At 42.5% G+C, this 25784-nt stretch overlaps 1 protein-coding gene across 1 annotated transcript; it reads right to left on the bottom strand.

The window, feature by feature from the left end:
• Nucleotides 1-1243: 1243 nt before the first annotated feature.
• SSU72 (SSU72 homolog, RNA polymerase II CTD phosphatase) lies at nt 1244-22952 on the bottom strand. The gene is made up of 5 exons (XM_053997688.1): nt 22776-22952; nt 16930-17073; nt 7106-7245; nt 3501-3619; nt 1244-1863 (listed from the first exon to the last, which is right to left on the bottom strand). Exons 1-5 carry the CDS (start codon nt 22853-22855, stop codon nt 1762-1764), a joined length of 585 nt encoding a protein of 194 aa, XP_053853663.1. The 5' UTR covers nt 22856-22952; the 3' UTR covers nt 1244-1761.
• Nucleotides 22953-25784: the final 2832 nt, after the last annotated feature.

The raw sequence follows: 25784 nt of genomic DNA, 5'->3' as shown, positions 1-25784 counted from the left end.
ACATCTAATTGCATTACTGTTTTTATAACCATTTTATGATGGAAAGGGGTAAGATAATCAAGAAAGAGATAACAGCGACAGGAAATCTGAAGAGTTACAGCCTCCTTATCAGAAAAACCATTCTTCCACCTTGTCTCTGTCTTTATAGAACCACCTAAATTAAAGAGAAGAAGTTGACAAAAACAAAAAAAAATCTTAATTTGCAAGGGGTTTATGCATAAAGTAAGAGATGTATGAATATGCAGCAGGCTGTGGATTTTAAGGGTTGTTCCTTTGCTCACAAGGCCTGGTTTTGGCAGCTCAGTGCCCAAAACCATCCAGACACATCCAGAATTTTTGCTTTTTATCATCTCATAGTGTCCTAATCCTCACTGTCCAAATTTTTATTACTCCAATTTTATTACTATTTTAAATAACTATTTTATTACTAATAAATTTGGTGTTTTTCACACTCAGCACCTGCAGCTGCCAAGGAGAATTTCCCGGTGTGGATTTCTCAGGTGTGGAAGCTGAAATGATTCCCTTTGCCAGGGGTGCCAGAGGGAAATTCTGCAGGGAAATGAAGATAAAAGAGAAGCTGCATCCTCCAAAAGTTTGAGAGACCCCAAAAGAATAATTAGCACAATTAATTATTCTGATTGTGCTGATAATCTCAATTATTATTATACTTGTTATTAGATATTATAAAGATTTATTATAATTTATATATCATCTAGAATTTATATTATTTTATATAATTTTATAATATTATATAATGTTATTGTTTTAAATTATTTTATTATTTTACATTATTAAATTTCTTTTTATCAAATTCATTATTAAATTAAATCCAAAATTTTATTATTTTAAATTATTTTATAACATTTTATATGATATATAATTTATATCTAATTTCTATATAATATATATAATTTATATCTAATTTCTATATCATATATATAATTGATATATAATTTATATATCATATATAATTGAGATATAATTTTTATATATAATTTATATAGTATGATAATAATAATTTTTATCACAATTAATTGCTGTGATTCATTGTGATAATAATCACAATTATTCTTGGGATCCCACCTAATCACAACTTTAAATTACTTCTGTTGGCTGGAGTTTGCCCCCAAATTCCCTAAATCCAGTTAAAGCTTCACACAAATATTCCATATTTCACCTCAAAAAGAACAGCCACACTTCCTCAGCTTCTATTCTGAAAACAAACAAACTTTTAGGTTTTTTTTTTTTCAATTTTATTGGATGCTTCCAACTTTATAGCTAATAATATACAGATACTCAGTTTTGTCATTGTTCCATTCACATCCTCACAGAGTTCAGCCATTCTGTCACATTAAAATTAAAAAAAAAAAAAAAAAAAAGCACAACTGAAATAAAATAAATCCATAAGCTGGAAAAATACAATATAAACTTCTATTCAAGAAACATTCTCTTTATAATTAATAACCTACTTGTAATAATTAAAGTAGGATTTAAAGAAAAAAAACTTGATTTGAATTTTTAAATAGGTGGCCTTTGTGTATACTTTTAATCCTTTTATATGTACAAGCCCAACCAGTATCTCTGCCTACCTGTGACAGAATACCTGAAAAAAAAAAAAAAAAAGAAAGACACTGAAAAGGAGTTTTTAAACAAACAAACAAACAAAAGATCAATATTAATTCTCCAGGAAAATACAGTATAATCAGAACTTTAAACACATGCTTCCCTCATCTGGATTAAGGCCTAAGAGACAGAGGTGCTTTAATAAAAGCAGACAGTATGAAGAAAAGTCCTTCCACTTTTCTCTTCAAATTCCTGTAACAGCTCATCTATTTCATTTTCCATGTCTTCTGTGTGCTGTATCTGGAAGAGAAAAAAACTCTGAGCAACCAAACTCCAAGGATTTGATGGTTAGAAAACTCTAATAATCCCATTTTTTTTGGTTTACTGGGAAATCTAAGTGGGCAGGCTGTACCCAACAGGGCTTTATTGCATTTATTGAGATTCCCAGCATTCCCAAAGGCACAGATATTCTGTTTTATTGAACATTCCCAAAGGCACAGATATTCTGTTTTACTGAACATTCCCAAAGGCACAGATATTCTGTTTTATTGAGCATTCCCAAAGGCACAGATATTCTGTTTTATTGATAATTCCCAAAGGCACAGATATTCTGTTTCTATTGATAATTCCCAAAGGCACAGATATTCTGTTTTAGTGAACATTCCCACAGGCACAGATATTCTGTTTTATTGAGCATTCCCAAAGGCACACATATTCTGTTTTATTGATAATCCCCAAAGGCACAGATATTCTGTTTCTATTGATAATTCCCAAAGGCACAGATATTCTGTTTTATTGATAATCCCCAAAGGCACAGATATTCTGTTTTATTGAGCATTCCCAAAGGCACAGATATTCTGTTTTATTGATAATCCCCAAAGGCACAGATATTCTGTTTTACTGAGCATTCCCACAGGCACAGATATTCTGTTTCTATTGATAATTCCCAAAGGCACAGATATTCTGTTTTATTGATAATCCCCAAAGGCACAGATATTCTGTTTTATTGAGCATTCCCAAAGGCACAGATATTCTGTTTTACTGATAATCCCCAAAGGCACAGATATTCTGTTTTATTGATAATCCCCAAAGGCACAGATATTCTGTTTTACTGAGCATTCCCACAGGCACAGATATTCTGTTTCTATTGATAATTCCCAAAGGCACAGATATTCTGTTTTATTGAACATTCCCACAGGCACAGATATTCTGTTTTATTGAACATTCCCACAGGCACAGATATTCTGGTTTATGCTGATCTGCAGATCCCAGCCCACCCTGGTGGCATTTCAGGAGGACTTTGTTGAGCAGGCACCATCCCCTCCTCCCCAGATAACAAACAGAGGCTCCAGAACAGCTCCAGGAACAGATGGCTGAAATTTATCAATTCCTTGAACCCTCTTTAGGCTTCTTGGATCTGGAAAGGACTTGGGAGCAGAATAAATCACCCAGGCTGGAGCCAGAGCCAGCCTGGGATGCTGAACTGCTCAACCTTGGAGCGTAAAAGAGCCCAGCACCTTCCTCTGCTCTCACCACACTGAGCACAGCTCATTTCAATCCTGGTTTTTAGTTTAGTGTGGCTCTTCCCAAATCGCTCTTCCCAAATCCAAACTCAGGACAGTCTTTGCACTGAGAAGGATCCACAGTGCAGGGGAGGCAATGGACAACCTGAGGGCATTGATGTGCTCTTTCAATAGGTAATTTTGAAGGATATTTGGATTCACAAGGCCACCCTCAGACGTAAATCCCACCTGGTCTGCAGGGAGCTCAACTCTGCAAACCACGGGCTCAGCTCCATTCACCCCTTTGCCCAGCAGCTCCGAAAAGAAGGCGGAACTTTGCGCTTTGGCAGGGATTGGATTCTACTGGAGCTCTGTGGAGCAGCAAGCACAGGGCAGCCCCTGGGCAGAGCGTGGAGGGGTTTGCTCTTTACTTACACACTGGCAGAGCTCGCAGATGAGGAAGGCGCCCAGCGTTGCCTCCTCGTGGTTGTCCTGGATGTCCACGTTGATCACGTGCACGGGCTGACACGTCTCCTGCTCCCTGGAGTTCAGATCTGCTCAGAGCAAAGCACAGCAGCAAAGCTTTGGGTGCAGCGGGGTCGCGTTTTACACAGAGTCGTAAGAGCATTTGTGAAAGCACCTAGGTGTTGTCACATTTAAATTTTCCAAAGTGTTTCTTAGAATTTGTTTCGTATTGTCTTAATAAGAACTTTTATATTCTGTATTTTATATTATTTTTATAGTCAATATTTTATATTATTTTTATAGTCTATATTTTATATTACATATTTCATAAATAGAATTGGACTGTATAAATATTCTTATTAAAATTTTATCATACACTATCATTTCATAAAATTAAAATACTTGAAATTTATAAATATACAATAGATAATATATCTTTTATAATTTATTATTATTTAATTTCTATTATTATTGTATAAAAATTAAAATACTTGAAATTTACAAATATATATTTATATGTATTTTAAAATATATTTTATAGTTTAAATATGTTTTGTATTATATTTTAAAATATATTATATTTTATATTGTACTTTAATGTATATTAGATCTTATATTTTAATGTATATTATATTTTAATGTATATGATATTTTATATTTTAACGCATATATTTTATATTTTATATTTTAACGTGTATGATATTTTATATTTTAACGTATATTATATTTTATATTTTAATGTATATTATATTTCATATTGTATATATTATTGTCTTAGTAATACCTTTTATTTCAAAAAGACTATATATATATATATATATATATATATAAAAAATAAAATACCTTTTATTTCAAAAGGCAAGAAGCAGATTTTGGAAACATATGAACTCAGATGTGTGAAAGGGTCATGGCAGTTTATTTTCCCTGCCCAAAAGAAGTTATTGCTCCTCTCACTCTGACAATCTTTAAAGATGAAGAATCTCAAAAGTCAAGAAGGATTTTGAGCTTCCTCACCTGGAATATTTTCACTGCCCATTTTTATAAAAAGCACTGTACATCCACCGCTCTGAACTGCAAGCTCAGCACTGATAGTCTCAGTGGAAAATTCTATTTTTATCATGCTCCATTGACTAACAAGGCTGGAAAAACCAAAATATTTTTCCTCCAAGTGCTCAGGTGTTACTCTTGTGCCTCCCTAACATATCCTAAAAGATTTTATCCTGGATTTTAACCGAAAAGTTGCTCTCTCCTACCTCCACTCTGCACCTTCATTTTGGGAAACCCGTTTAAAAATATCATCTTTCACATCCAGAGCCCTTTGGGCCCAGTGAGAAGGGCATTGTGAAGGCAGAGAGCTGGAAAATCTGCGAGTGGTGCTGTTCACTTCCCTTCCTCACAGCCAAAAAGCAGAGGGAGAGCTGCTTTCCACCTGAGACGGGCTGAAGATGCCCTCGAGGAGCAGGGCAGAACTCACCAACACCTCTCAAACCCTTCACCTGAGCATTCAGAACCCTGGCAAAGCCCAAAAATATCCTTTCCTTGTGACACCACCACCAAGAGGCCAAGTGACAGCTTTCAGCTCTATGGGTGACACCAACCCACTCGGCTGCTGTTTCAGCCTGGAGGAAACTCCTCAAACCTCCCACAGACTGCACCCAGGGACACAAAGCAATTCCAGGGACACAAAGGAATTCCAGGGACACAAACAATTCCAGGGACACAAAGGAATTCCAGAGACACAAAGCAATTCCAGGGACACAAAGGAATTCCAGGGACACAAAGCAATTCCAGGGACACAAAGCAATTCCAGGGACACAAAGGAATTCCAGAGACACAAAGCAATTCCAGGGACACAAAGGAATTCCAGGGACACAAAGGAATTCCAGAGACATAAAGAAATTCCAGGGACACAAAGGAATGCCAGAGACACAAAGGAATTCCAGAGACACAAAACAATTCCAGGGACACAAAGGAATTCCAGAGACAAAAACCAATTCCAGGGACACAAAGCAATTCCAGGGACACAAAACAATTCCAGGGACACAAAACAATTCCAGGGACACAAAACAATTCCAGGGACACAAAGTTCTCAGCCCAGGAATTAACAGAGGCTCTGAGGGAGTTCCCATCCATGCCCTGAGCTGTGCTCATGTGGAGCTGGATCTCCAGCTGGGATCCTTCTGGCTCCTCTCTGACTCATTTTTGGGGCAGAGCTGCAGAATATTTGCAGGGTTCACCAAGCTCCAGGAGCTCCTCAGAGTCCAGGAATGCAGCTAAGATAGTGAAAACTACATACTTTAATTAAGAGCTTCAATGAATTAAGGGGTTCAGTTAGAAAATGTAGTTAGCAAAGATCATTCACAAGGAAATCAATTGATACCAGGTGGGGGATAACTGAAGCAAATTTAGGAGTGATGGGGGATACATGAAGTATTGAAAAAGAGCAGGAACATGGATTTTACAGCACATGAAGTACTGTAAAAGAGCAGGAACATGGGTTTTACAGCACATGAAGTATTGAAAAAGAGCAGGAACATGGATTTTACAGCACATGAAGTATTGAAAAAGAGCAGGAACATGGATTTTACAGCACATGAAGTATTGAAAAAGAGCAGGAACATGGATTTTACAGCACATGAAGTACTGTAAAAGAGCAGGAACATGGATTTTACAGCACATGAAGTATTGAAAAAGAGCAGGAACATGGATTTTACAGCACATGAAGTACTGTAAAAGAGCAGGAACCATAAATTCAAGTGGCTTCTAAGAATAATGGAACTATGAGGGGAGGCTTGGACTGTGACCAGCAGGTCAAGAAGCCCTGCCAACTTGACACAGGTGAAGAGTTCACCATGAGGAAGAGCTCTTACTTCCTCTTCAAAGAAGCCCCTGACCCATCTCAGAGCCCACAGACCCAATTAAAGAGGACAACTGGGCAGCTGTAATGGACATCCAGCTAATTATAATACAAAGTGGGGACAGGTAATAATTATGTATTAGGTGTCCTGGAAAACATCTGAATATGTAAAACCTTTCTGGATAAGTAGAGAGCAGCAGTTTGTGACTTTTTCACACATGCCTTTGGGAAATATTCTGCATGTGTCCAGTGCTGTAATAAATAAAACCTGTTTTCAACTTTAATTAGCCGAGGAGTCGTCTGTGCATGCTTCACTCCACCTGCCCAGGAGGTGTTTAATGGGGATGAACTGCTTGGGAGCTCACAGGCAGCCTGCAGGGAAGGCAGCTCAGACTTTGTTTTTCCATCAGCTCATCCCCAATTTGTTCAGTTTCTGAGATCCATGAGCATTTCCAAAGCAAACATGGAGTTTCTATAAATGTCCTTAAGCCAGCCCTTGCTGTGCACACACACTCTGAGTAGCTGCCAGCACCTTTTGGGGACAAGTGCTCAGCCACCACTTCTCTGGTGCATAAATCTACATCAGTAACTGCAAGCTCTTGTCCTCACTGGTTTTCCAGTAGCTGGAGGAGAGAAAGGTTTCCAGATTTGTGGAGGACTTCAAGGAGGAGGGAAAAAACCCCAAAGTTAACTTGATTTATCAGTTCAAGCTCCTTACCTTCTACTACTTGATCATAGACTCTTTCTTCACACGTTAGGATCAAATCAAAAACGTCTTTGCAGTTCTGGAATCTTTCTGGTCGTGGCTTGATTCTCTTATTTCTGTCCAACATGTGTAAAATTCCATTCTGTGTGTATCTGAAGTAGCTTGAGTTAAGTATCTTTACTTGAAGGAAAGTCATGGTTTTGAGTAAATGACCAGCACAAGGTAAATAATGAACGTATCTTTAAAATAAAATATTCTGGTTGCAAATCTAAAAATCAGTGACCACTAAAGAGATTCCCAATGTGAGTGTGACCCCCATCATGCAGCTGCTTTTAAAACGCCCTCAGAAGAAGAACTTTTCTTGGGCAACTATTTTTATATCCATAAATACTCTGACCCCCCCAGCCTGTGCTGTTCTGTGAGCAGTTCTGTTCTCTTCTGTTCAGTCCTACATCCCTTTCAGCCACTGCTCCTCACTCTTCAAAGGCCATCCTGAGGTGTTTCAGGTGCCACCTGCACAAAGCCCTACCTGGAAATGTGGATTTATGCAACTGAAACTCCAAAGGAAGCCAAAGAAACCACAGAAGCACATCCCACAAAAATATCCTGAGATGCATAAATGGGGAGGAACGAAGAAAAACACTGACTTTATGCCTGTCAGAGCTTCGTCACTGTGTGAAAGGAATCTGTGATGCTGCTATATTTATGCTGCTGCTGTAACCTTCAGGCTCTGATTTTACATCCTGGAGCCCCTTTTCAGGCAGGGCTCTCTAATCCCAATGTTTCCCACACTTCTGGGATGTGCACTTTCATTGGGAGCACTCCAGCCTTGACTGTCACATAGATCTGCTGGCTGGAGTAAAACCAAACAGCCTCTGAAGGGGAAGTTTTGGGGGTAAATTGGGAATACCAGGAAGGTTTGGACTGAGAAGGCCTGGAAGGGGATGCATCTCTGCCTGACTTTACCACAGCAGTATTTTTAGCCATCTAAGTAGGTATTTTTACAATGTAACAGTAAGGATAACAGCCTGTAATTTCTTGAGATAACAATTCTGAGAATAAAACAATTTGCAGCAATATGTAAGAGGTCATCTGGGCTTATTTCCTTGCTGAAAAGGTGACAGACAGGTATTTCTTTTCAGAAAACACTCCTGCTATTTTTGTAACAAAGGACAAACAATTTCCTGCCTACCTTTTAGCAGGAGCTGGAATTCTACTGCCCAGATGTGCACCTGTGTGCTCACGGTGCTCCTGCTCAAGCAAACAGCCTCCAAAGCTTTTAAATCCTTCAAATTTTTAATTTGTATTAAAAATTAAACCCAGCTTTCTACCTACAAGAGTCTACTTTATGTTGGAAATAGATTCAGTTCTTCTGTGTGTCTGCATCACTGCACTTCAACTACTTGTAATTTCAATTTTGCACCACGAACTGAGTGATGTTTATCACAATTAAATCTTGTCAATTAGCCTCACTTCTGCTGCATTTCTTTTCTCTACTCCCAAGCCTTTTTAACTCTTCTTTCTCAAAAGGTTTCTCCTTATATTCTTAAGGAATTGTCCTTTACAGCCCAAAGCTCTTGCACACCAGCACCCCTGTGAAATCTCCTGGGGTTTGTCATGTTTGGGGGAAAAAAAAAAAAAACAAACCCAAAAAACCACTTGGATGGAGCCATCTCAGACCTCTGGTTATTTGCAGAGCAGGAAAATGACTGCATTTTCAAAATACCATTTCCAAAATATCTGCCATTTCCAAAATATGCCAACATCTGCCTGCGTCGCTTTGCTCAGTTGGAAGGGGAGCCCTCCCCGGGCTCTGCACTCCTCATTTCTACATCACGCAGTTCAAGAGGGGGGGAAAAAAAAATCCACAACATCCCACACACTTTTTTGGGTTCTCTTTTTTCCCTTTCTAGGATAAAATGTTGCTGGCATCTGTCCCCTCGCTTTCCTGAGTGAGCCTGGAGACAGAATTACGCAGATTCCCAAACCCACACAAGATTTCTGTTCGCAGCCCAGCTCTCTGCTGCCAACTTACAGCTATTTTTTTTTTTTTTTTTTTCCAAGGGTCCATCTGCCTATAAAAGGAGACTGAGAGAAGCAGTGAAGATTTATGGTGCTTTCCTATTTGGTTGCCTGGAATCTTTTTCACCTGGAAAAAGCCAGGAAGGGGGTGTGCTCTGCACATTATTATTCCAAGGTATAATAACCCAGCTCTTTGGGAGCTCAGGTGAATGCAGATAAAATAACTTATGAATGGTTTCCACCACACTGGCAGGTGTTGGGTCATTTAAGTCAGGCTCTGCTTTCCTTCCAACAGATTTCAACTCCACACTCCCTGTCCTGTGCATCCCTGCTCTCTTTTCAGGAGAGAATTCCCCTGGTTTTCTGTGCTGTCACATTTTGTAGCCCTACCAAGCCCAGGAGGACACCAGAACTTGCCTACGTTTCCCTTCACCTAACTCTTGGCAGAGTAAATCCACCACATCTCTCCAGAGTCCAATTTGGATTTCACCTTTAATAGAGTAACTGTGCTGAACAGGTCCACAGTGTGATGGAATTTAGGCAGGACATTCAGCAGTGGAAAGGCTCGATATAAAAAGGAAATGTTGCAGCACAAAAGTTGGGTTTTTCCAACAGGCACAGCATTGTTGCTCATTCTCATGGAGAATTTCTATTACTGACTGTGCATTCTCTCCTTTTAGCTAAGGTTATCCCACACTAGTGATGAAGATTCATTAAAAATAAGAGTGTTTAGGTAAACCCCTAAAGCTTTCACTGCTTTTGCGACACAGATTTAAAATTCCTGTCATGGACACCAGAAATGCCTTTTACCATCCAACTGATGGGTCCCTGCTCCAGACATCTGGGTAACCATCCCTCCAAACATCCCTCACTCCTCCAAATTTTCTATTTTATACTCCATTATTTGTCACTGACAGGACCCAAAAACCACTTTTAGCCACGAGCACCAACCTAGAGATGGCCAAGAGAGTTAAGTCTCTATCCTGTATGATAAAATTATCTTACTCATCTAAGTATTCAGTAAATTCCCTTTTAACTCCCATGTGAAGCTGAAGCTCACAAGTGATTTGAGCTGGAAGTGTTGGGGTATAGAAATGAATTATATCAATCTAAAATTCCCATCCCTATCCCTTGAAGTGCCCAAGGCCAGGCTGGATGAAGCTCTGAGCAGCCTGGTCTGTGCCAGGTGTTCCTGCCATGGACAGGGGTGGAATGAGATGACATTTAAGGGCCCTTCCAACCCAGGCCATTCCTGAAAATATAAAAACCAATTTATTAAACCTAACTGGGTAAATGATACTTGCTAAAATGTACACGCTCATTTTAGGGGAAAAAATTTAAATCTTTAAAGTAATGGATGGCACCCAAAGCTTCTACATCTTCAAATAAATCTGCTGATTACTCCCTTTGGTGCAGCTGACACCATCCTCAAACACTGCATTTCTTCTTTGGGATAACCAGGAGCAGAGCAGAGTGCTTCTCACCAAAGCATGAATGGCATTTGCAGGTCTCTTTTCCATATCAGCCTCATTTATTTTTTAGTATCTGCACTATGAACACGACACCTTGTGTTACAGTTTGTCTAGGAACTGGACATTTCCTTAAATGAAATGTGTGAGGGGGGTGAGGCTGCCCAAGCATCTTCCACCTTCAGAACCAGCTCCTTTTAGAGGGAATGAAAGACTGGAAATGGGCACAGGCACCACAAATTTCAATTTCCAGGCACAGTGGTTATGGCTGCAGTAACTGCCTTCACTCCACACCCAGAGAACACAATGCCTGTCCTTTGGAATGGAAACTGGGCAGTCTGGAACAAACTAGAGATTTTGCACAATCAAAGCTGAACCATTCTATTGGATTCAAATGGGAAAAGAGCAGGGTGAGATGGGATATTAGGAAAAAATTCCTAATACAATGCCTGTCCTTTGGAATAGAAACTGGGCAGTTTAGAACAAACCAGAGATTGTTCACAAGTCTTCTGTTGGTCCCTAACTTGATAGTCTTAAGCTGAACCATTCTATTGGATACAAATGGAAAAAGAGCAGGGTGAGATGGGATATTAAGAAAAAATTCCTAATACAATGTCTGTCCTTTGGAATTGAAACTGCAGTTTAGAGCAAACCAGAGACTGTGCACAAGTCTTTTGTTGGTCCCTAACTTGATAAAGTCTAAATGCTGAACCATTCTATTGGATTCAAATGGAAACAGAGCAAGGTAAGATGGGATATTAGGGAAAAATTCCTCTCTGTGAGGGTGGGGAGGCCCTGCACAGGTTGCCCAGAGAAGCTGTGGCTGCCCTGGAAGTGTTCCAGGCCAGGCTGGATGGGCTAGGAGCAACCTGGGACAGGGGAAGGTGTCCCTGCCCGTGGCACAGGATGAGCTTTAAGGTCCTTTCCAACCCAAACCAGTTTGGGATTCTAAAATATGCCATCCAAAACAATCAGGAAGACACTAAGCTGGGCTCCATGACATTTCTACAACATTTGTGCCTGCATGAATGACCTGCAAAAATCCTGAACTTGTTTTTTCTAGTGAAAGACAAGCACCCAGCATTTGGAAGCCATGAGCTGCAAGGATTAATCCAACTGCTCCTAGGAGCTGGTCCAAATATAAATAACCACATGCCAGCCCTGCTCAGTTCCTGAAGCCTGGCTGAGCCCAAAGCTGAGGGTGAAGTGTCTTCACATCAGTGAGGGCAGCAAACACCTTGAGTTTAGCCCTGAGCTCAAGTGCCAGACAAGAATTTACCAGTGCTGAGCAGCTCAAGCTGTATTTGGGGTGAGAACTGACAGATCTAGCTGCCAGAGGGAAAAGAGGGAGTAATGGCCAAGTCCAGTGGCAAAGAGGTGGAGAAGGAATGTCACAGATGTACTGGAGGGAGCAGCAGAATGACAAGGGTACCAAGATGACTCGAGGTTGTGGCACTGAGTCTGACTATGCCATCAAACAGCTGAGCGTGCACTTCATCCAAGTGTGGACTTCAAGAGGAGTTTGGTTTGGATTGCTGCAATCCAGAGTGTTTGATCACCTGGCAGAGAGTGACACAGAGATGTCACTTCTGCAGTCACTCCAAGGAGCAGCAGATGAGCGAGAGGGCTGGATGGAGCCCTGAGCAACCTGGTCTGTGCCAGGTGCTCCTGCCATGGCCAGGGGTGGAATGAGATGACATTTAAGGTCCCTTCCAACGGGACTTGGGGCTGCTCCCTCAGGTCTGGGAAGCAGTGCCAGGTTCCAGAGATGAGCAGCAAATGCAGGACTGGGAGGGGGGAAATTGCTTTGAGGAGAGAGGTCTGTGGGAAAGGATGAATCATCCCCTTGCCCAGGGAAGCAGGGACTACAACAGCCATTTCCAAACTGGCTTCCGCTGCTGTCACCCTTCTGCTGCTGCTGTGAAGCTCAGAATTTCCAGTCACAGCCGAAGGTACCTCAGACAGAGCAAACCACAAGCATTGCAAACCCTGAATCGATTAAACCATTTCATTTAGCACATTTGGGAAACCCGAGAATACAATGAAGAGACAGTAGGACCACTTGGCACCAGGAGGATGCAGAGAAAGCACCGCGCTGGATGAGGTCTGCAGGAAACATCCCTGGCCTGCAATCAATGCCAGTTTAAGGAATTACAGTTGAAATGAAAAGGGAATTGGTTTGGAATAAATGAAAAGAAGTATAAGCATCCCTAATGTTGGCACAGAAGTTTTATGTTAATGGCAGGGAACTTCAAGGCAAGAAGCATCGACTGTCACTTCACTCCCCCCCTTCAAACTGGGATGAAAGTGCCAAAGAGTGAAATCACTGCAGCTCTGAATGGATTTTACAAGAGTCACCAGCCTCACACTGGATCCTTCAGTCAGAATTCCTCAGATCTGTTTGGGGCTCACCTTGGATAAGGAAATAAACCTTTCAGACTACCCAGAAGAGACAGGATGGCAGAGGGTGTTTTATGTTGTTGAAAAGCATTTGCTATTAGATCAGAGTCTGTAGTTTGTACCATGTCCCACAGCTCAAAAACAGGGGAAATAGTATTTAAATAATATATATCCAGCTCATATATTTTTAATAATTTGATGTATTTCGTTTTTAATGTGAATGAAGCCAAGATTAAAGGCACTGTGATCAGAAGGCAGATGAAGAAGTACTGAAAATTTGCTGCCTTTGAAAGGCCCAAGATCCTGTGAAGCCTTTTGGTCTTAACAATCCTTCACGGAGAAAAAGGGATTGGAATGCAGCCTGTGGCTGGAAGCATGTTGATTTGCAGAAATGTGCCTCTCAGAAGCCTGTTTAAATCCAGTGTAAACACTTTCTTTCCATCCTCATCCCCGCTCTCTATTTCTAGCAGCACTGAAGTGCTTTGTAAGACATGGTAAGAATGAAAATGAGACTTGTACTGCTCTGCTTTTGGAAGAAGTTTTGCCACTGACACACAAGCCACGACTTCAACTATTTTTAGGCCTTGCAAGGTTAGGCTTCAAAATAAAAAAAAAGAAGAAAATAGCCAAACTCAACAAAAGGAAAAAATCCCTCAACAGATCTAAATGAAACATTCCAAAGTGGCTTCCAGAGACACAGCTCTCCTGCTGAACACTGGAATGACAGCTCAGGAGAGAAGCTGACAAGTGCTTAGCAGTTCAAAATCCACGAAGAAAAACCAGATGAAAATGTAAGATAAATACATGCATGAAGGGCTTACCTGAAGTAGAATTTAGGTCAGTTACTCCTCAAGACTGAGCTACATATAAAATATCACATGGGCATCCAACTTCAATATGGAGTTCACAGGGTTAAAGCTAGATCCCATCACCAAGATTAGCACTACCTTTTGGGGTTTTTTTTGGACAGAAAAGAATCAATGTCTTCAAGGGAGGTGCACCGAGTTCTTCTTCATTTCTGGAATTTTCCTCCTAACTGAAGCAGCTTTAGGAACTTCTTCAGGACACATTTTCCACCCTCCCCTCAATTTTATAACCTCACAGAGCTAAGGAGCTAAAACTGGAATCCTATCTGAAGTTAGGGAGGTCAAATTAAAAGAGGAGGTAAAAAATGTCAGGAACAGAGGAGGAGGCCAAGCTTGCAGGGTAGGTGCAGGCTGCCTAGAAATCCTAATTAAAAATACCCCATCTGTGAAAACCATCTTTAATGTGAGGGTCACAGACACATCAGTGTTGAGGAAAGGAAAGAAATCAGCCATGGAGTTACTCACATTGATAAAGAACCCAGGAGCAATTCCTGCAGAATTCTGGCCAAATTTCCATTTGAACAGCTCCTATCCCTGGGCACAACATCAACTGCTGATGAAGATTTAAACTGAGTTTAAATTTAAACTGTTTAGCAAGTTTCACCCTTGACTAGTTTCTGCCTTCACTTGAAGGCAAAGCTCATCAGCAGTTTTGCTCTAATTTTGTTTCAGCTTTAAGGTCACCACCACAGAATTAGAATTAAGTCCTCAAACCCCTTCACAGAGTTGTAAGGGGTAAGTAATGACAAGGACAAATAATCCTAATGTGGGAAAGGTGGGTTACATATGCAAATACAAGGTGGTGTATGGGAACTACAGACCATGGCTGTGTCTTCCTCAAATTAGGAGCAGAATTCTCTACTGTTGTCCTAGAAATAACAGAGGGATGCTTTAAAAAGCAACCTTCAGAACACTGTTGAATGGTTTTGGGGCAGTCCTCGACTGGGCTCAGAGAATTGAAATGCTACATTCTAAAAATTCAATGGGAGATGCTGATACTTATTTTAACTCTAAGTTTTAACTGCCACATCTTAGAAGGCTTTGAAGTACTTCCATTTTAGATCTACTGTAACCACCTACTCAACCAAATCTGTATTCCTGGCTCCATTAATCCCCTATTCCTGTGCTGCTGAAATTCAACATATGCCTTCAAGGTATGAGAGCCTGTGCTCTATATTTCACTAATTAACTGCAATGAAGGTGCTTTTAATCTCTGCAGAGTGGGTTTTTAATAGCTGTTCCCCCCTCTTCTCAAGTGAACAGTAGAGGTTCAGTGCATCTCTTCTCTCTAACACAACTTTAACCTTGCTCTGAGTGAGGTCCAGCAGTGCAGCAGCTCATTTTGGTTTGAGGCCACTGCCTTCTGAACCTGGGGGTTGTTTATTTGGGCAGAGGATGTTCCCTCACAGCCACAGTGTCACTGAGTATCTGGTGTCCACAGTGCCTGCAAGGAGAGCACTCAAACCTCAGGTGTCTCCTCACTGGGATATGGGAACAAGCAGGGTGTTGGCAGCAAGACTCAAAATTTCAGGCTACAGATGATGAAAGCAAGGCTGGGAAACAGAATAAGCAGCTCAATCATATGGAAGCACCCCTCCTTTGTACCCCCAGCCCGACCACACTCCAAGCCCATGAGGAGAGCAGCCCCTCCCACCCCACAGGTAATTCCCATCCCCTCTCTGAAGTTATGCTCACCCAACAGAACTGAGAGCCCCTGGGACACAAAACCTATTCCACAACTCGCTGATGAGAGCAGGTCTGGTTTTGGTTAAAATCTTTACCCTCAAAACCCACTTCTGGAGTTGCTTTCTGTGCTGCCAGTCTTCAGTCTGAAAACCTTAAATTATCTGAGAATCAAAAAAAGCAAAGTCACAGAGGCATTTTGCCGTTGCCCTATTTCCCTTGCAGTGGCTTTTGTTTAAACCTCCTTTATCTTGAGAAAAGGTTTAACTGTTACACTGCAAATATATTTGGGGAACACAGCAAAGCATGGAGCAGAACCACAATGGTGACTCCAAATCATGCTGAGAGGGGGAACAAGTTGGCTTCCTGTTGTTTTTTGGGTTTTTTTTTTTTTTTTTTCTTAAGTACTGCCATATTCAGCACAGCAGCAGTGAAGAATTCAAAAAAGGAAATCTCAAGTCATTGGTGCTTGTTAAAATTCATTCTCAGTTTCAAGGAGTTTTCTTTTAAGCAGTTCTTTTAATCAGGATATGGATATGGCATACCTCATTAAGATGGGTTTGCAAGATTTTCCTTTTCTCTATAGGCAGAAGGATTAAAAAAAAAACAAATAAACCAGCACATCACATGTGATATATTAAGACTATACCCTACATTTTGAACTTTTTTTAAAAAAAGGATCCTTGTTGAAAAAACATCTAGAATGAGTTCCCCAAGTTCTGTTTGTGGGTTTTCTTATTAAAAAAAAAACAAGTTTAAATACAGGTATTTTAAAATAATGCAGCTGGGACATTTTTAGTAGTGTGCCTAACCCTGACCACCTTTGCTCTCCAGGATTAAATGTTATTGGGCTCTCCTCTGTCCATTCTTTATAACAAACTACAGGGTTATTTTTTCTCGGTGCACAGAGCAAATCACATATCACAAAATCCTCAGTGAGAAGGGTGAGCTCTTTAATGAAAGGCATCCTCTCTCCCAGAGAAAGTATTCTGTAAGCCTTACCTGGCAGTTTGTCTGAGCTAAATACAACATTAAAGTCGAGGTGGTCGCTCTTCCCAAATCCAAACTCAGGACAGTCTTTGCACTGAGAAGGATCCACAGTGCAGGGGAGGCAATGGACAATCTGAGGGCATTGATGTGTTCATTCAAGAGCTAAACATGGTAACACACTACAAAAGAGCATTTGGAATGTGTGCATTGGAACTGGGTAACAATTTACAAGGGAGCATTAGAGGCCCACTGTTAAAAAAAAAAAAAAAAAAACCTCCTATAAACTTAAATCATTTAAAATTCGCCAGCCAAGCAACTCTAGAGATTCTTAATGCCAAATAATGAATTACACCTTTCAAGGATGAACCACACTGGATTTTTTAAAGAGGCCATGCCACAGGGATACAGTTCTTTGTCTTTCCTAAGCAGATCATTGTACATCTGATCATATGTTGTTTTGAAGTCATAAACATTTGGCTTGTCCGGGGCTGGTCCTGGCAGTTTCACGTGAGTCCCTGTGCCAAAGGATCGGACGCTGAATCCTCGTTTGCTGAAAGACACAAGGGAAGGGGGGAGAACACAGTTAGACTGGATTGAATTTAATTTTTAAAGTGCTGAAGAACATTAGAGTGAATCTTAAAAACACCTCTTAGCCAGCAGCTAAAACTCCTAAGGTAAGGCAGCTGAGCAACCAAATTGCCTAGAGTACCCGAAGTGTATTTACAATCTAAATTCACACATCATTTCAAGGGAAACACCTCTACTTGACAGCAGTTTTCTTACAATTCTGGTACACAGCTATTTGGAAATGTCATTTGTGCTTTCAGACATCCTGGATTTGCAACAAACACGCTTTGTATTTGTGACAACACAGACAAAGATGGTTTTCTCTTGATACAAATAAGCAGCTGTACTGACTGATCAGTACTTAAGTGTCCTGCTGAGACTGTTGGCCTAACTGCATTATTCTTCTCACTTTGTTGCCCAAAGTGTAATTTAATTAGCCCAGGACAAACATTTGTGTGCCTGCCACTGAAAACCATACAGTGCAATTACCTTTACACAAGTGAGGCAAATGTTCTGCTGGCTGCTCTTTAAAACTCTTGGCTAAACCAGGGATTACTTCATTCCATTCTTATGAACACCTACTTGTTTAATAGTTACAATTAAAAAAAAAAAAAAAAAAAGGCAGGAACCTGCTTGTCTTTAGGAGTAATGCCAAAATGTTCTTGCTGATTAACTGAAATACTCCAACCTCAACACCTCCTTCAGTAAAACTAAAAAATACAGCAATCTATTGAACAGTGGGACAAAAAAGAGATTTTCTGGTGGTCTAATGGACAAAGTTACATGGTAAAGTACTGTTGCCATCACCCAGAAGACTGCAACATTTGGGCTGTGATGAAAACCTAACTTGAAACAGCAAGACCAGGAGTTAATCTATTTTTTTAAGGACTCACACTTTCAGCTTGAATGATTTTAGCAGAGACTGAATGGAGTGAACAATGTTAAAACAAAAAGCAAGTGAACAACCCAGTGCCTGTGCCCCCACACCCCCAGAAACAACTCCAGATTTGCAGTGCTTTCCTCTGAGGGGAGTGAGCAGAACTGGGACTCAGTGCAAGAGCTGGCCCAGGCTCCTTGGTTGGCACATCCAAGGGAATTCAGCAGAAGACACCAACTCCAATTGTCTGTTTGCCTCCAAAGGCTGTCCCCAAAGTGATCCCAAAATGCTGCTGGGCAGAGACTGTGACCACCTCCTGCCCCAACCTCAAACACAGCTCTGAAACTGCCAACACTTATTTCCTTCAGCTCCTCCCACTGGAATACAGCCCCTCTTCCTCTTCTCTTGCTTCCCCACACTTTTTCCTCCAGCAACTATTTATAGGTGCCTATTTCTGTAAACAGACAAGATACATGAGGATTTTTTGCTTCTGCAGGACTGATGACTGAAAATGGATACAAGTGGAATAAAGTGCAATTCTTTTCCCTCCCAGCCCTCCATCACATGTAACTGGTGCAGTTATGAGTCACTGTTCATTTATTTTCCCTGCAAGACTTGCAGATCCAAGTTTTGATTCTGCTGCTTCTACTGGATGTGAAGTGAGACATAATATGTACAGAAGAAATTGCAGTGCTAAAAAATTCATGTTTCAATTTATCTTTTCTTCTATGATTCCCTTTATTTTAACATTATTCTTTAGAACAGATCTGCTTGGATCACACACATTAAAACCTCCACCTCTAATTGCTGTAGATGTCCCTGAAGTTCACATGATTTCATACAAAGCCAATTTGAATCTTTGACATTTAACACATCAAAAAATTGTGCCTCCAAGGCCCATGATCCATTCAAAATTACTTCCTTAATAGCTGGAATATGAGTTCCTCACATGGAATTTCATGCTTTGTACCTTGGTGAGTGGTAGTGCCAATTTTTACACTATTTATGCCCCAGGTACAACAAAATATTCTAAAAACATTCCAACACATTTCTTACAACGACTGGGGCACAGGAGATGGAAAAATGCCTGCAGAGAGCCATCAGTCAGGAGCTTTTATTAAATATTATTCAGCTTTTATTAAATAGCTGGACACATCCAGTGTAGTGAATCCTCAGGTGTCTGTGGAAATGTGGCACATCTGTAAAAATGAACAATTCCTACAAAACAATGGGTTTGGTTTTCACCTGGTAAAACTACCCAGAAGATGGAAAAAAAAATGAGCTTTGGCACAAAAAGTAAAGAGCAAGACAGACTAAGAGACTTATCTTCTGAAAATGTGGAGCTTAAACTTTAACAGACCAATAATGAGCACATTTCAGGGAGTTGTTTCTATGAATGCTATTAAGGCAGATGTAGATAAACCACCAATGTGTTAAGGACAAAGCGAGCCACTGCCCGATCTCCTTTCAGCTCTCTGCTCACCTCTCAGTCCAAAGCTCACCACAAAGGATCACTCAAGTGCCCCTGAGCACTTCCCTCCAAAGGATCTCAGAGCTCACCGAAAATAATTCGGAAATCAGAGACCAACCTGGACTGCACTGACTGGGACCACTCAGGAGAAATAATAATCATCTGTGCAGCTTGAGACATGAGCTTTTGTCCACACCTTTTATTTCACTCTTATCTGGGGATCTCACACATTCTTATTAAATTGCTGTTCAGTTTCTTGTTTGTTCCTAACAGCACAGCCTCTCTTTCCAATGGCTGTAGGAAATATTGTTAAATATTAAAGCAAATGCAATAAATCCTCCAGTGCCACTGCTCTCGGAGTAGTGAAGGATTTCAGGGACCAATCACTAATTTTACCACGTCCCTTTCCACAAGAGTTAGCAGGAAAATAACCAGCAACCCTTGTAGGCTACTTAAAAAACATCTCATGCCACCCAATCAATATAAAAAAACATCCCCCAAAACAAGCCCACACTGCTGAACAGCAGGACAAAAGCATTGTTAACTCACTCTGAATACTAACAACTTGTAATTTGCATTATCACTACTAAGCTGTCAAATGAAAGTGTGCTTTAATATAAAAATGTGAAAATAACTCCTTCTTGCAGGGTTATTAATTTAGGATTTCTTAAATTAGGCAATACAGATGCCAATACCTCCCTGCATTTTGGTGCTGACAGATGATGTCAGGAGAGAAGCTGTGATAACTTCTGAAAACAGCACGTGTCTAACTTAAGTTTTTTTAACATCAATATGAGAACTAAGTTTTTGCTACAGAGGTTGCAATATTTTAATTTCCCTGCTGCCACTAAGATCTCATGTTCATACTCCTAACTTCCTAAAAGTTAGCTTTCTACAACAAGGACTATGTGGCAGAAGTGTGTATCAGCATTTTAGAAATTTTTATTGCTAGTAAGTGACACAGAGAACTTGAACTCAGTAACTTCCTTCCAAAGCCATCAGGGTACTACCAAACAAACAGAAATGTGGAAGTTGCTGCATAAAAAAGTTTGTCTGAAAGAGATTTACCCTTCTGCCTTCCTCCTCTGAGGGAGAACCGTGGCCTGAGTCTGCATGCTCTATGATAAAATATAAAATAAAAGATAAAATCACTTGCAGAACAAGCTGGTTTTGGCTGGGGTAGAGTTAATTTTTGTCCCAGCAGCTGTGTTGTGGATTTGTGTTTGCAACAGGAGGATGTTTTTGTTATTGCTGTGCTACACAGCACCCAGGCCTGCTCTGCTTCTCTTCTCACCTCACCCCACCCCAGCAGAGCCTGCAAAAGCATTAAAATAACGCAGGGTGAGTAAGAGCTGACCTAGGGCGGGGTTACACACAGCCAGCCTGACAGCTTTTGAGGAGGGCCCGTGGCTTTCTGCACGGCTCTTCCTGCTCCCCTTTGCTTCCTCGGCCCTGTGGTGATGGCTCTTACTCTACCAACAAACTTCAGACAGGCCTCCAGCCTGACTTCTGCTGGAAAATTAGAACAAAGTGTTCAAAACTTGGTTAATTACAAAACACGCTGAATGCTGGACCCCAGACTTTGTTTTCCAACAGCACACAGAATTTGTGTCTTTTAAAGTCTTGTCATCCAGTAACAAAATACCTTAAAATTTCGTAATTCCTCAGCTTCTTCCTCTTTTAATCATGTGTTCTTTCCAACTGCGTTGCAACACACTGCCCTGAACTGGTGAGGCAGGCTGGCTTGGAGCCAACACAGGCATTTTCCTCAAGTTTGCTGGCAAAAAGGCTGTTACTTCTTTACAGCAGCATCAGCAATTTATCTCTGCTTTGCCATTTGTGCTACTGCTGCTGTAACTACAGACGATGTTAATAAAATGAAACGTTTTCTAAATACTGTTTTGTTACTTTTAAATTCAAATCTTAAGGGAGAACAGACTTTTAAAAACCACCCCTGCCACGTTTGGCGAGCATCGGTCACACCGGAAGTGATTTATTTCTGCAAAAGCACGGGGGAAGGAAAAGGCCAGACATCAGAAGTAAATTTAGCTTTGTCCTTAACACTCAGCTTTCAATTAAAACTCAGTTCCAGCATTATTAGAGGAAAAACAATGTCATGTTTTCACAGAACTGCCACAGGTAACATCCGATGCCAAGAGTGAGCGTGAAGTGCATGAAACGCTGTCACAGTAAGATGGCTGCCAGACCAAATGCTTCTATTATTTATTCCTTTCAAAGCTTTTATTTTTATTTACATGTAGCACGCAGCTTACGCACAGTTGTTTTGCTTATTATGCCATTTGATGTGAATGCTTCTTTGCGTAACTTTAATAAAATAAACCCGACCATCCTTATCATGTTCGTGTAAGGGGAAGATTTAGGGACACGATTTCAGGCAGATCAGGTCTCTCCTGTCCATCCGTCTGTCCCAAGTCTCCCATCTCACCTCTGCAGCCAAGATGAGGTTTGGGAGTGCTAAACAGATTAACACTCATAATCTCAAAGACATTTAGCATTCTGAACCGAATGTTCTGGTTTTCCTGTGAGAGGAAAGGGCTCCCTTTTAGGGCACAGAGTGGCTCAGTCTTCACAGAATGTTAATGGGTGGGAAGGGACCTTAAAACCCAACATCTTCCACCATCCCAGGTTGCTCCAAGCTCTATCTAACCTTGCTTTGGACACTTCGAGGGATGGGACGGCCACAATCTCCCTGTGTCAGCATCTTACCACCCTTTTTACCATGCTAAAAAAACTTCTTCCTAACATCTAACCTAAATTTCCTCTCTTTCACTTTGTACCCATTACGCCTTGTCCTATCACTCCAGCTCCTGACGAAGAGTCCCTCTCCGGCTTCCCTGTGGGCCCCTTCCAGATGGACTCAAGGGAAAAAAAAAAAAAAAAAAAAAAAAAAAAAAAAAAGGGGGGGGGTTGGAAAAACCCAGGGAAAAAGGGAGCATTTAAGTTTCCACAGCCGAGACACAGGCCCTGCTCCACCCAAGTCCCCAGCTCGTGTTTTCAACACTGGGGCCACAGCTCCGTCAGGGAGGGCCGGACCCCGACCGCGGCCTGGAGCGGGGCGCGGAGGAAGCGAGGTGAAAACGGGGTAAAAAGCGGATAAATGGGCGGTGGAAAGGGCGTACAAACAGGGTGGCAGCGAGGTGAAATGCGGGTGCGAGCGGGATGAAGGCAGGGTGAAGGCAAGGTGTTGTCCCGCAACCACGGGCCTGCCGGGCCGGGCGCGGGCCCCAAAGCACGGCCCCATCCGCGCCTCCCTGACAGCGGAGCGCCGGCGGCACGGGGCGGGTTGGGGGAGGGTGAACCGGGCAGCAGCGTTTACCTGAGGATGTTGTGCGCCTCCATGCTGCGGTTCTGGTTGCTGGAGCACACCACGGCCACGCGGAGCGGCGCGGACGGCATGGCGGGCACGGCGCTGGGGCTGCCCGCGCCTCCCTCCCTCCCGGCCGCCGCTCCACAAAATGGCGGCGGCAGCGCGGCGGGCGGGGACGGGACGTGTCAGCAGGGCCCCGCCGCGGCCAACCGCGGCACGGCGCGGGGGAGGCGGAGCGGCCGCGGCCGCCGTGAGGGGAGTGCCGGGAGAAAGGACCGGAGGGTGCTGGGCGAGGGCGAGTGGAGTGTGAGTGGCCGGCGAGCTCTGGGAAGCGTCGGGCGCAGCGTGGAGGGAGAGGGTTGTGCCGCCTCACCGCGAGTTTTGGGCGATAAATAATATATTAAAAAAATTGATATTTTTATAGGCGTGATACAGATGTATAGATAATGATAATATTTATAAGGTGTTGGTGCTCAGAGGAGGGTAGTGGGGGAGAAGCTTTATGAGGAGCGTGAGGGCTGGAGGGGGCTGAGGGGAGACCTCATTGCAATGTACAATTTCGTGAGGGGAAGGGGAGGGACAGGCACTGATCTCTGCGGGGACCGGCGACGGGACCCCGGGAAGGGCTGGAGCTGTGTCAGGGGAGGTTTAGGCTGGATTTTGGGAAAGGTTTTTTCCCCAGAGGGCTCTGGGGCACTGACCAGGCTCCTCAGGGAATGGTCCCAGCCCCAAGAGCTCCAGGAGGGTTTGGATACCGCTCCCAGGGACGCGCAGTGTGGGATTTTGGGGTGTCTGGGCAGGGTGAGGGCTTGGACTCTGATCCTTGTGGATCTCTTCCAGCTCAGGATGTTTTATGGTTGTAAAACTTCTCGTTCACCTCGTCCAGGGAAGGGAACGGGGCTGGACACCAGGAGAGGCTGAGGGAGCTGGGAAGGGGCTCAGCCTGGAGAAAAGGAGGCTCGGGGGGGACCTTGTGGCTCTGCACAACTCCTGACAGGAGGGGACAGCCCCAGGTCGGGCTCTGCTCCAGGGAACAGGGACAGGAGGAGAGGGAACGGCCTCAGTTGCACCAGGGGAGGTTCAAGGTTGAACATTAGGAAGATTTCATCCCGTAAAGGGCGATGAGGCCTCCAGCGCTCCCACCACCGAGCAGCCATTCAGCGCCAATCCCTGAATCCCGCTGCCTCTCCGGGCTGCGGAATTTAAAAAGCGCCGCTTGTCAGAAAAGCGGGTTTTTTTAGCACAAGTTTCCCTCAGCTTGGCACTAGATGGCAGCCGAATGCCGAGGGGAAGCGTTTGGATGCAGGATTGAGTCATCCCGAGGAGGAGAATTGGGCTCGACACCTTGGATGATCCCTGTGCCCAGGGGGATGCGCAGCGAGCAGAACGCCAACACATGGCTGCTGTTAGGATTAAACACGCAATTCTGCATTCCGGGAGGAAACGCTGGCGCTTTTACTGCAAACGGCACGAATTCGAATGCCAAAACTAGGAGTTATTTCTGTTATTTATGTTATTTACCCACCGACTGGTGAAATAGGCTGGTTTCAGGATTGTTTTCTCGCATCCAGGTCAAAATTATCACGGTGCTCCTTGCTCAGCCCAGCTCAATCCCATTTTTCTCTGAGTTTTTTTCCATCTCATAATGTTTTTCCACTTTGGTCTCCTTGCACTATTTCAATGGCAGGAGGAGGTAACGGAGCAGGAGAAATACAGGAGATAAACCAGGACATCAAAGGAACAAATCTATTCCCCAGCCCAGCTGCACTTCACTAGTGAGGCAGCACTCTCTCCTCAGTGCTTCCTAAAAATATTTTCTGTCCTCCCATTGATTTTTTTTTCCGTTTGTGCTTTCTGAGGAATTTTTTCCCCGTTATCACCACAGCACTTCCAGCAGAGCCTTTTCCTGCTCCCACAACACCATTCTCCTCTGTGTAAAACTCTCCCTCACTTTTGTATTTTCCATTAAAATTAAAGCTTTTCTCACTATCGCCTCAACTTTAACAAAGAAATCTTTCCCCTTTCCTCGTGCAGCCCTTTTGTCACCCAGCATTTCCCACCTAAACGTGCCCCCTCAGCACTTGCAAAAACTTTTTTCCTTGGGTCTCCTCTCAGCCATTCCCATCCCTGCCCATCATCTTCTCAATTCTGATTCTGCAAATAATACGATCTGATCACCTGGTAGTTCTGCTCAGGGAATGATCAGAGCTGCAGTGACCACACCTGGGCTGAAGCGAGTCTCAGGGTGGTTTTGCTCAGGTTAAAGCTGCCAAAAAAAACCCCACCCAAGCATCCCTGCTGTAATTCCAAAGCTTTTACCAGGAATGTGACACTCTCACCTGCCCCTTTTCCTCCTTCCAGCCCACCTTTCTTTTGGAACATGCTGCTGAAACACAGTGGCAGTTTGCAACCTCATAAAACTGAAACTCCAGATCTCTATGGAAGCAAAATCCCAGCTTTTGCCTGCACCTCCAAATAAAGCCAGGCAGCCTTTCCATTTACATCCCACAAAAAAAAAAAAAAAATCAAAATGCACTTAAGAGAGATTCTGAGGCACAGACTGTTTCCTCCAGAACACTCAAAGCTGGGGCCAAGCTGGGCTTTGAGCTGCTCACATTTGAAGCAGTTGTTTTCCTCACATTTAGCACAGGGCAAGGAAAAAGCAGCTTGTTAATGAGCATAAAATTCTCCATTTTAACTCCTGGATGCGGCCTGATGTTTGTACTGGAAATGCCTGGATGGATGCAGGATAATAAAACACCCAAGAAGGCACCACATGGATTTTTAATAGCATAGAAACATGGAGAATGTGTAGTTGCCCTAGGAGCTATTTCCACTTTTTCCCAAAGCAGCTTCTTGGCAGCTCTAAATCAGCATTCTGCCACTTCTTTATGCACAGGCCAGGATGGATTATCACTCCCCAAGGCACTCTGCACGTTTTGGGAATTGCTGCAAAGCCTGGAGAAAGCTTGAACTGTGCAGTCTCACTAAGGCTCGTGGCAGCTGGATTAGTACCAA

The sequence above is a fragment of the Vidua macroura genome, chromosome 23, assembly GCF_024509145.1.
Source record: "Vidua macroura isolate BioBank_ID:100142 chromosome 23, ASM2450914v1, whole genome shotgun sequence".
Taxonomy (NCBI): Eukaryota; Metazoa; Chordata; class Aves; order Passeriformes; family Viduidae; genus Vidua; species Vidua macroura.
This window is presented reverse-complemented; position numbering and strand designations above follow the sequence as displayed.

What these genes read in the sequence shown, in the direction of transcription:
- SSU72 (XM_053997688.1), bottom strand. Translation starts at nt 22,855, where the DNA reads ATGCCGTCCGCGCCGCTCCGCGTGGCCGTGGTGTGCTCCAGCAACCAG. An exon ending in GAGGCGCACAACATCCTCAG is followed by an intron (nt 17,074 to 22,775) that starts GTAAACGCTGCT and finishes TGTGTCTTTCAG; the next exon opens with CAAACGAGGATTCAGCGTCC. An exon ending in CTTAGGAAAGACAAAGAACT is followed by an intron (nt 7,246 to 16,929) that starts GTATCCCTGTGG and finishes AAGCTACTTCAG; the next exon opens with ATACACACAGAATGGAATTT.